The 12,511-nt window shown below is 40.5% G+C and overlaps 1 protein-coding gene across 1 annotated transcript in view; it reads left to right on the top strand.

Moving 5' to 3' along the window:
• pcdh17 (protocadherin 17) overlaps positions 1-9,934 on the top strand; it is a 49,695-nt gene extending 39,761 nt beyond the window's left edge. Inside the window, exon 4 of the mRNA XM_070911161.1 lies at positions 9,237-9,934. Within this exon, the coding sequence (XP_070767262.1) occupies positions 9,237-9,934 (698 nt within the window). The remainder of the gene's footprint in view (positions 1-9,236) is intronic.
• Positions 9,935-12,511: the final 2,577 nt, after the last annotated feature.

The raw sequence follows: 12,511 nt of genomic DNA, 5'->3' as shown, positions 1-12,511 counted from the left end.
GTGCATGTTTATCAATATAGGCTTTTTATTCATGTTTTTATTGTTCAGCTTTAGCTAATTGTACCCTCTGGAGTCTTTCTCTTCATCAGTGGGCATGTTTTATTTATAGCAAAATAATTTAATGATAATGATTTACAATGGCATACATACTTTCAATGTAAAAGGCACAAAAACGAGTCAGGGTTAAAATACCTTTACATGTAAATAGACTGTATTATAGTATGAGTGTATGATAGTTGTCATATACGTATAGATTACAGTGTAACTACTGATGTTTATTTTCTTCCAGGTTATAGCTTTTTCATGTTAATTGTTTGATAGGTATAAATAGCTTGATGACAGCAGGAATGATGTAAGCGTTCTCAGACATCTATATCTAACAGCTTGCCCGTGGCTGCTCTGCTGCAATTGCTCCACCATTAGAACACTTAAGGAGTGAGAGAAAGAGGAGTCGAAGAGTGAGCTATAGCCAGAGGAAATGTGAATTATACAAGGTCTTAAGTCACAGGTTGGAAAGAGGCTCAGCTTTTTTGATCGGCTGAAGCAAGGATCTTCCTTGACTGATCGTGCAATATTTATTGAGTGCCTCTGACCGCTGTGAACAGTGAATGCTCCGAGGTGCTGTATGCACAACGAAAAGAAAAACGCAGAAATAGCTTATTCTCCGTGTTAGTTTTCTTCCTCTCTGTTGATCTGTCTCTAGCAATGAAAGCACCTCAATGAGTAACACTTAAAACTTGGTTGAACAGGTTCTCAAACACAGCAGTGGGAATTTTCTGGGGAGTGTTGTCACGTCACAAATGTGGTCACAGATAAACATCAGTTTGCCTGTTCTCAGCACTTTTTGGCCTTGGATAGGTTCCCATGGTCGTTCATTACTGTTGAACCTGTTTGATGAGGTTATTTGTTTTTTTTCTTTTTCTAGTCTGATTGTCAACAGATAACAGAGAAGCGGTGAGATCTTTTCTCCTCCCTTTTTTCACACATTTGTCTCAAGGCCGATCTTCACTAACAATTAAAGCAAGTAGAAACCTTTGATAATTGAGATTATAGCAGGCAGCACAGCTCAGGTGTGAATAACAAGTCTAAAGTATGTAGTGAGAACACACAATGAGGGGGAAAGCTGTTCATATTTTAATGGCGTATCTTTAAATAAGCTTCATTAAAAACAATCAATACGTCCTGAAGTTGCAGACACACTGACACTGTCAGAGTGCATAGTGTGTTCTGCTCTATTCAGGCAAACACACACGAGGCAGCCTTTATATAACCAGGTAGGTCACTTGCAAACAAATTTGTATTTATAAGGACCACATGATGCATTATAGGGCCCTCATTGCTGCTTTATGTTACAGGGAAAGTGCTATTTGAGAACATCAATCTGGCTGTCCAGATGCTCCTCATCTCTACAACCCACAGACCTTTCACGCCACCCACAGCACACAGCCCTGCTTGCTCATCATTGATTAGGCTTTGTGTGTTTGTTTTTGTTTGAATATGAGCTTATGCTCCTCTTCCTCCTCCTCTTGGGTTGTTTTATCCCTCTTCTCTCCTATGCATAAATACTCTCTCCTCAGGGTGTTCTTTGAACAACTTAGCCAGGCATTAGCTGACGGAAGGGCCTGCAGTTTGTGAGGGAACGCCTGAAGAGAGGACGTGTTTGATCCTGAGATATATGTCCTTGATTCAGTCTCGGCATCGTCAGCCACCGGGCACCCCCACCGCTGCCGCCAAGCTTTTCCTGCAATGCATCGGTATTCTCTTGCCTCCCACTGTGATAAAAGCTATTACACTGGAGAGAAGTATCCTTCTCATTGTGCTAAGCCACCCATTGCACAAAACCAAAAATCCAGACCTATTCCCTTAACACACAACCACACTTAGAGTAGAACTTTGAATTAATAATCATACGCTAGCCAACAATTTATCACACAATATCATAAAATTGTTTCAATTTGGATACAGCTACATTATTTAGATACATTATATTGATTGTGGGCTCTGATGCCGTGGATGGAGAGCTTTTTTACAACTGCACTTTATTGTGAATTGTCATTTTAAATCACATCATGAGCACCATTTACTGTTGGTGATTTCAAGCTGAGCAGTTGGCCAGTATAAAATGCAGGTTCCACCCTCTGTTCAAGGAAATATTATTGCATTGCAACCCCTTGAAATAATGTTGACACAACAGACTGGCCAACTGTAGAGAACAACCTGTTTTCCCAGCACTGCTCTGTATTTGAATCAGAACAATATCAGATGCAATAATACACTTGAGTAATGTTTTCACCACAACAGTGCTGTGTAAGGAAAAAGGAATATAAACTAACTTGCTCTATATCTGAAGTGATGAGAAATAATTTGATTTGTTTGGGTCTGTATCATAGTAAAAACCAAAGTCACAGCAGAATAGATAACAGAGGGAGTTTCATAAGAAAACAGCGGCTGAAAAATGGCAAATGTCTACCTCAACAGTGAATACCATATTCATAGATAGTTTCTTTGTATATACCCCAGGACAAATCGGCCCTCCAGTCTTCCTCGTAAACTGATTTCTTAGAAAACAAAATCTGAAATTGCTGGTGCACACTCACCCAGACCCAAACATTGAAATTCTCTCTTTGGCTGCTGTTGTTTGGTAGACTGGCGACCTGAGAAGTCATAAGATATTTACTAAACATTAGGCTCAGTCAGAGTGGAGGCTCTCTCATCTGTGCAGTTCAAATATTTAGTCACCCTGATTGGCTGAGAATGCGGGGAGTTGCATGGATCAGCTGGGCTAGATAGCAGTAGGCGAGGAGATTAAAAACACAATAACACACACACACACACACACACACACACACACACACCTACATAAACGCACACTGTGAGCTCCCTCAGGTGAACAGGTGCAGTCATGGTCTGTCACAGATGCTCTGCGCAATTCGTCAGCTGCCATTCCTCCTGTCCACCTTGGGTGGGTTGGGAGATATTCACCACAACACAACCTCAACACACAAATACACACACACATTATCTCGGATCATTCTCCATCCTCATGGGCTACTGTGGTAGCTCATAAAGCTGTCTAATGACTACCCAGGTGTGATGGTGAAATGATTCACCACCACTGAGATGGATGCTAAATTGTTATGTGTTTGTAGCTTTTTAGTTAAGTTTCCTGCTCCTTATTTTTGAACTTGGGGAACACTCTACCACACCAAGAGTTTGTCCTGTGTTCAGCTTGCTGCTGCTGCTGCTTTGCTAGCCACAGCCTGTGTGTACAGCTCTTTCGTGGTTCCTCCCACCCTCCCTCCCTGGGAGCCACAGTGTGTGACAGAGGGACATTAATCACAGGGCTGGGTAATAAAGCGAGGAGGGATGGGCATGTAGGGCCAGGGGGGCAGGTGTCTGGAGGGAGAAAAGGGTGTTTAGGGAAATCACACCATGCTTTATGACACACACTGATACACAAGCACACTTTTACACTCACAGGTTTAGGTGCACATCCTTCATGCACCATACTGAAAGCTTCCACCCTGAAAGTTTGAAAAATTAAATCGAAGAGAGGAGAAGAAAACAACTCAGGACTCTAGGAGTGGTGACCAGTTACTTTCCATTAAGTCTGTGTTGAGGGAGAGCCCTGTGCCCACATGTGTGATTTTACGTGGCCCTCGTTAATTAATTGTTAATTTAGTAAAATACTTTTTTTCTGGAAGGAAAACAGAGGGGCAGTCTTTTTATGCTTTGGAAAGAGATGAGAGGCATTTTATGGCTTAGTAGAAGAAACACCTTCACTTTTGCTGTGATGCTGAGATGGCTGCGGGAGGTTTTCATGATACCGATAACTCTCATGATATAATATGGTGATAAAATGTGGCTGTTTTTGTATGATTACTAGCTAAATGACAGTAGAACACACAATTTAGTAGTCCACTGGGTTTAACTGTATTAAGTTTTTTATTTTTTTCCTTCAGCATTTATTTCTGACCCCTTTGGGTTATTGGAGTTTTTTAATATCGACCTCATTCCATCTTGACATTTTACAGTGGATACTGGGTTGTGAATCATATCAAGTGGAGCTGTGATAGTGGATATTGTGTGTGTGTGTGTGTGTGTGGGGGGGGGGTATATGTCAATATGGGTATACACAACCATCTTCATTTCTTTGTTGTGTATTTTCTGTTGCATCTGCACTCGTGTGGTGCTCCTCAAGGAGTATTAGTAAAGGGTAGGTTGAAAAATGAGATACCAATAATAGTTTCCTGTTCTTGTAAATCCACCTTAACTACACTACAAAGTCTCAGTGCTCTACATCCTGAAGATCAGGGCACTCAACAGAAAACGGAGAGGACAAACATTTTAAATCAGACTTTTTTTTTTCAGTTCAATAGTTTTTTTTTTAATCCTTTTATTGTGTTCTTTTATCACAGATGAGCTGCAAGTCCGTCTCTCTTAGATTTGTTTCTTTGGTTTGGTTTGAAATATTAAGTTATAGGTATAAATTCATTCATACATTCACTGTCATGCCTGCATACATACAGACACATACATGTAAAGACATACCGTACATATGCAATTTCAATGCACAATAGATGTTGTGTCCTTGCCCTTTTCTGTTTTGAATACATTGGGTAGTCATTACACACTATGTTTTAGATGCTCTACTCTGCTTTTAAATGGAATTCATCATTGAAATAATTAATTCCAATTATTCATAATTTATTCTGCAAGAACTGCCTTGTCGGGCAGTGTCGGGACTGATTTTTACATTTTAGATAAGGCACCATTGGTTCAGAAAAGTAATTAACAAATCCTTCATTCATCTATCTTTCACTTTCACTAGCCTATCTCACCCCGGGTGCCGTTACGAGGCACGGCAATCTCTGATGTTGACAAATAACACTGTGAACCAGGATCATTTACTTCTTCTCCTTCTTTTTGCAGTGTTGCTGAATTAAGGTTCACAGTGTGTCCTTTTGCTATTGCTCAAAGATTCCTCAGAGCAGCTTTGCTACTTTTATATCTGTTTCATGTGCTCTTAGCAGTAAAGATAACTGGCAGCTACATAGCTATCCTATCTAACTCATTGTTACCCAGTCTTGCTATTCTGCCCTAAAGCAAGGCAATTAACCCTGCCAGAGGTAGTAAGATAGCTCTGGCTGCTCGCTGTTAAAAAAGCACCCACAAGTACAAAAGAGTGTGTGGAGTTAATTAAACTTTTTTTGTTGGCAATAGAGGTGTAATAAATATCTGATTTCAATCAGGGATTCAGGTCAAGTGTCTACAATAGGCCTGCAAAGATACAAACATCAACTGTGCCTGCCTCCTGAGTGTCTGTGACTTTTTCCTCGTAAGTGAAGCTGAGTTTTGCCTCCTCTCTTCTTTCTGATGTCTAAGATGTTTTGGTCACGCTTTATTTTGAGTCATGTAAAATTCTTGCTGCATGTCATTGCATCATCCCCTGTCTTTTTCATTTGTTCCCATTTGGTTCAGGGCCAATGTGGTTATAAGATGTACTGGCTGTTTGCATGTAAGATGAGATTTAAGGACACATTTTTCTTTAGCAATATGATATCAGTGCCCAAGATTGCAAACTTGATAAAAGAGTGCATGCTGAAAGATAAAAATACTGTGTGCCTGTTGTAAACAAAGATTGATATCTTGAGGTACAAGCTATCTTGAGGTTTTTGATTTTACAACAAATACTTAGACTTTCAGCTGAAAAATGGAAGCAATGATGTCGCAAAAACGAAAAAATAATCCCATGATAGATTGAGGACATCTACTAACAGGATGTCAACACAAAATGTAAAAGTGAGTGGACAGTAAAAGCAGGTGATGGGGAAATAGCAAAGCTAATACGGTAATGTGATTCTAAATCTCAATGATTTACTGTATATTCGAAAATAATGAATCAAGCAGATTATCACTGCACCATATCAAATCATTGACTGAGAGGTGAATCAAATTGTGACAAATGATTGCATGTTCCAGTGTGTCTATCAGTGTAATTTATCTAGGACCATACACAGCGCTGAGAGAGAAACTGGAGAGGGGGCGACTGAGCACGCCCTGGTTGCCAAATCATCACAGGCAAATGTGTCCTTGTTAGAGGCTTCTGTGGCCCATCCCAGGGAGCTGGTGGAGCCATGGTGAAGAGACAGAGGGAGAGAGGGAGGGAGACGAATGTCACCCTTGCTCTCATATGTCATATTGTTAGCCATAGATATGAGGAGAACGCCTCAAGGTTGAACGTGCAGCTGAGACATGAATAATCTATCAGAGGTTTCCTCCAACTAAATAGAGGGAAATATGTCTGCATGGATTATTTATGCTTTAATATGCACACGGTGAATGGACAATCACCTCTGAGAGCATGAAGACATTGTAGGAGCCAAGTTAATTGTGTGTGTCTGGAATGCATGCAAGCTGGGTGTGTGAAAGACAGTGGTTGTCTAGCGACTAAGCTTGGTTACGCGTAGGGTCTATATTTTGTGGCTTGGTGATGGATTACAGTAATAGCATGTTCTGGCTAGAAAGTGTATTCAGGTTTGTATTATGTATGTACAAGCTTTCGACCAAATCATCGATCTTTGTGCTCTTGACATGTTGTTTATATTTTCATACTCAAATCACTCTTGCACAAACAACAGGCGCATGCAGACAAATGCTTCTCAGTGTGTTCGGATGCATTTGCTCACCCCCCACACCATTTCAATGTAGTCCATCTCAAACTGGTCTGGCATGGGAAATGTCAGGCTCTCTTTGTCAGCGCTGTTTGGCTTCTTCAAACATTTGTGAAGTGTTAAGCTCATCTCTACAGCTTAGGAGGGCACTCTCTCAGGAATCAAGGCTGCTGACCCGCAACACAGCAAAGACAGCCTAGCCAAGTGCACTCAAGCACATCCACTCTTCCCGCTCATTTGCATCAACGAAAAGATTGTATTAGTCCCAAGTTTGTGGTCTTTAAAGCAGCACTCTCGCTCTGCTGTAAAGGTCCATGCATCACATAATGGAATTGATGGGATGGCTTTGCAGCTTCCAATAGTAATGTTGTCTTCTCACATTAAGTTTAAAATAATAATAGTGGAAATGCTGTTCGGCCCTGAGTAGCCTCCCTCTTGCTCCTTTAAATGTTACCTTGTCTAAGAGGACATTTTCAAATACTGTGTTAACGTACCCCTCAAAATTTCACCTACTAACTCCAGTTTCAGAATTCAAACCACAACAGACTTGTTACAGGAAGATAAATTACACAGATTTAAAATGTAGCTTTGGTCTCACACTCTGTATACGAGGACAAAGAGCCATCATGAGGAATCAAAGTTTAAACCATTAACATTCAACAGGGGAGGTGAAAGGTGACAAGAAGTCTCTGCTTATGTTTTAGTTCAATTACTGCTGTCTAACACTTTTGCTACTGACACTTTTGTTGGGCTATACAAACACCAATAATGCAGAAATTAAGCTCCTATGAATAGACTTGCCTAATTCCTCCTAACAAAGAAAGCTGCCTCGGTTCTGTTGCAGTTTGTTTTGTTCTAAAAAAGTATATTTGAACAAACAAGCAAGTGTTGCATTGCTCTAAGAAATTTGAAGCGTGGTGTTTATCTGCAGCTTTTGGCTCCACAAACAGGCAGAGATGCATCGCATATCTCAAAACCAATATGCAAATGGGCCTGAGCTGCTGCATTTGTTTAGAAGCCTGTGCAAGCAAACTTTGGATTTTACTGGAGAGCAGTGTTAACCCTTTGAACCCCGCAATTGAAATGGTCCACCAGTGCCTACATTGGTATTTTTGCTTATTGTGATGTCATTTCTTGGAGTATTTTCAAATGCTTCATATCCCTAAAATCTTTATAACCTGAGCTAAAAGGTTATGCAAGTCAATAAACTGTAATAATTGATAAAAGTATTGAAATTGTGTCATAAATTTAAAAATCTGACGTTTTGTCGTCAGATTTTACTGAATAAACACACAAAACATATTGATCCAAAACAATTCTGAATGTAGAAACATGAACAAAATATTTCTTAACACTCCATAAGTTATTTTAACTATGTACTCTTTTTTAGTTTTTGCTCCTTTTAAAGAGCAGCGCTAAGGTGTTTTGATAGTTTCATCTGCAATAGAAATATTTACCCACTGTTTGCCTACATTGGTATTTGTACCATGCTTTATATCCCTAAAATTTGAACAACCTAAGCTAAAAGGCCATGTAAGTCAATAAACCATGAAATTATTAAAACTGTGTCATAAATTAAAACTGCGCTACAGCGTGTTGCCACCACATTTTGCACCGCAAACATAACATAATGACATCATCAACTTGCGACATGCTCTAGCTATTATGGCTTTTATTAGAAACAAGGAATGAGTTGTACCAATTCCATTCGTATGGTCTCAACTGATCCAGGCTGTCTGCGTGACTTCTCTTGGTTTCATCCCACCCGGCCAATGGAAAATTCCATTTATGGGACAACAGATGCTCAGTTTTTTTCTTCTTTTATTTTTCACTTCACGCCCAAGAGGAGAAAAAAAATGTGCTCCTCTTTTTATTTTATTATTTTTTTAACCAAGTTCTGGATCTGTTTGACACAGGCATGAACACTCCCATAATCAGCCAGAGTGTGCATCCTTCTGAATAGAGATGAAAGAGGAGAACACACACTCACACTTATACACACATGCGCTCACACACAACGACAACAAGGAGCACACAAATAAACAGGCACAAACACACAGGGAAGAAGCACAAGCCATTTGGCACAGTGTCTCTGTCTAGGGAGGGCTTCAAAGCCCACTGACATGAATTTATGATAACGGCACTATGCCTTTGCCAAACCTCAACTGTTGTTGTTTTTCTCTCTCCCTCCCCATCCCTTCTGTATGCTCTGCCATCCCCTTGATCAGAGCTTTGGAAAATGCTAGCAGGTGTCCCCCAGTCCCTTGGAAAGGTGTGTGTTTGTGTGCGTGCGTGCACATGTGCATGCATTTATATGTGTGTTTGGAATGGGACATCCTTAGCTGGCTCTTCCTTTTTTTTTTTTTTTTTACATCATTTCATTAGGCTTGGCACTACTTCCCTAACTTTGGGCTCCAACTCTTTGTACTGTTCAGTTTCATAATAGTACTATGATTCTATTACCCTTTCCCTGTGTGGTTTTACACAATTTTGTGCACACTACTAATATAAATATCACTTTCTTTTTCTCCATCCATCCCCTCCCTTTCTTTCTATCCGCAGATGAGGATTGTGTGAATTGTACTGAGGAGTGCCGAGTGCTGGGTCATTCTGACCGCTGCTGGATGCCCCAGTTCCCTGCTGGAGGAAACCAGGCAGAGGGCGTCGACTACCGCAACAATATGTTTGTACCAGCGGGGATGGAGACTGTGCCCGAGACAGAGACCTACGAGACTGTCAACCCCAATGGCAAAAAGACGTTCTGTACTTTTGGAAAAGAGAGGCGTGACCACACCATCCTGGTCGCCAATGTCAAGCCCTACTTGAAAGCGAAACGTGCCCTCAGTCCACTGCTCCAAGAGGTACCCTCAGCCTCTAGCAGTCCTACCAAGGGCTGCTCCACCATGTCTCCCTGCTCCTCAGTCAAAAGTCCAGCGGACGGGGCTGAAGGCAAACCTCCTCCTGCTACCTGCTCAGGCCACTACGGGCCTCCTGATGGTCAGTACCTGTCACCAACCAAACAAACCAGGGACCAGGGAGTCTACCCACCCTTGCCTCCCTCAGACCCAGTGGCCAAGGTGCTTGCAGAGGCCCGCTCCAGGATCAGCCAAGAGGCCACAGGTGAAATGGAGTGTGTCCTGGAGCAGGTGGAGCCCGACGCGAACCGTGACAGAATGGACGCTGACCAGGTGGTGAGAGACATCGACAAATTATTGCAGGACTGCAGAGGAAGTGAGGCCACTGGCACACTCAGGAAGTGACACAGAGGACTGCAACAAAAAGAAGTAGGGAGGCAGAGAGAGGAATAGAATGCTATTCCAAAAACTCTCATGCCAAAACTGTCACCAAAACAAATCAAAAAGGTCAAATGGCTCTTATGATAGGGGCTCTTTTCACTGTATTTGTTGTTGAAAAGTACCGACACTGGACGGACAACGGGAACATTTATTATGTCAGTAATTTGGCACCAGTTTTGGTGCTAAGATCCCTACCAACGAAAAGGAACTGCAACCATCTGAATTCTGCTGAATTTATAAACTCTTTTTGTTTTGGATTCTTAAGCAAATTGCAGAGGCTTATGCCTCTGGCACCTCGCAAGCTATTATCTAAGTGCCCACCAGCTCATAAGTGTGTTGTTCATGGTCTCTCGTGAAATCCTACATATCTAAGTGTGTGTAGGTGGATTTCTATTATGTGTGATGGCCATAGAAACTGAATGAAAAAGGACTATTTATGGTCAGACACGACAATCGATGCAGAAACAGATTCAATTCTAATCTATTTGGGACAGTGAAAGATCGAAATACACAAAACCACCTTATCTTTTCTGACTTTAATATAGGTGTTTGACGTGTGATGGATCCTGTATTTGAACATGGAGAGATTGGTTAATCAGGGGTGTGTTCGCAGGGGTTGGTTATGGACTTGTGGTTGGAGGAGCTTAAATGCTAAGCTGAAGGAGAATTATTAACAGTGTAACCATGTTTCACCTGTCATTTGTAGCCACATGTGTAAGTTGTGTCTGTCTCACGCCTCTATTTAAACATTCATGTTGCTGACTGGTGTAGTTGAACGCACCAATTTTTACACATGTGCACTACACTGTGCGCATACACATGCTGATACACTCACATGCACTGATGCCCTTACATACATGCACACACACACACACACACACACACACACACACACACACACACACACACTAATGCTTACACACAACTGGCCATCTGTGTAATTGTCTTATACATGAACATCATCAGCTTTCAGTCCCTTGTGTACAGTGAATTATCATCTGTGTGTGACTATGCCTTAAGGCAATCACAAGTTGTATAAAAAGGGACATTTTTCCTCAACTGTGAAAAAATGATATCTATATGAATATATAGATGATTATATGTATGAATCCATGTATAGTGTCCAAATATTAACAAAATATTTATACATTTTATAAGAAAAAAAGAAATGAGGAATCTCAGCAAAAAGTGTCCTCGAGTTAAGGTAAAGTGCGGGGTATCAACTCAAAGAACTGCAAAGGACACTGCCATTGTTTCGAAGACAAATATCCAAAAATATAAACAAACAAGAAAATGTCCCTTCACATTATCACTATACATAATATCATTATATGTGTAAATGTATCCAATTTAGATGTGTTTACATCAAAAAATTGACATATTTTTATTGATTTTACTGCAATTTCTGTGCATTTGAGCCAAATTGTTATGTGTACAAAAGCTATATTGTGTATTTTATTAAATTAATATATAGTTGTGTTGCAATATACATGGGCTTATATTGTATTTGGCAAAAGTTGCCTTAGTAGCTGTCGAACTCTGTGAGTTTGCTTTAGTTTGGGTTTTTGTTGGTGTTTTTTTTTCCTCTCTATTCTGCATCTTTGCAGGCTGGCTTCAGTGCTTTTGAGATGTCGCCTCTTTTTACCCTGAGATCCAGCTGGATCAAATACAATAACTGTTGAAAGCTTAATGAGCCAGCTGATCTAGAATACAATTCAAACCAACAACAAAAAGCAACAACCACAAGATAACAGTTTGAATATTTTTACTGAGCAGATTTTTACAGGGCAGCTATTTTCTTTAACAATAACTAGTATGCGTATTTTGTGTTCATTATGTTTTTACTTTCTTTCCAAAAAAGAAACCTGCCATATGGAAAGTGGAGTGGTTTCCTTGGTGATCATAAAACTGCCTTACTGTCTCTGCGGAGAGCTTGTTGTATCTGTGGAGCTTGTGACTGCTTATAAAGCCCTGGTCCACCAGAATGTGCATTTTCTATAAAGGACCAAAATAGGTTCTTTTTCAGCAGTCTGTGTTGTTTATGTATGTACTCCTCAATACATGTTAGAATTCTCATACTTTGCAGAGATACTTGGCATCTGAAATTCTATCTGAAGTTTCTTTGGATTTGATGTCTTAGCTGTTTAGGTACACGGTTTATATAACCAAGTGTCTTCACATTCAGGCTTTCTTAAAAAAAGAAAATAATACAGACATTTATTTTTGAAAATTTTGGCACATTTCGGCCGCTCTCTGAAATAAGAATGGGAGGTGCTTTTTCTAATATTCTCAGACAGTAAAATATGCAGAACAGTAGACTATTAGACTAGATGTGTTCTGGAAAAGATGACCACAATCACCAAATCTATGTAAGATGCAGCCATGAGAGGGAACAGCGACTTCCATTCATATGGCTCCTGGTGTATCTGAGCTGAGTTGGAATCTTGACAGCAGATATAACTCATTATGTCTTGCAGACGTGTCACATCTGAGTATTTTGGTATTTCTGTTCGTGCTTCATTTCCTTAATCGAGGTACATG

The sequence above is a fragment of the Enoplosus armatus genome, chromosome 1 (genome assembly GCF_043641665.1).
Source record: "Enoplosus armatus isolate fEnoArm2 chromosome 1, fEnoArm2.hap1, whole genome shotgun sequence".
Taxonomy (NCBI): Eukaryota; Metazoa; Chordata; class Actinopteri; order Centrarchiformes; family Enoplosidae; genus Enoplosus; species Enoplosus armatus.
The sequence above is the reverse complement of the archived record's forward strand: the minus strand, read 5'-3'. Positions and strand labels throughout refer to the sequence as shown.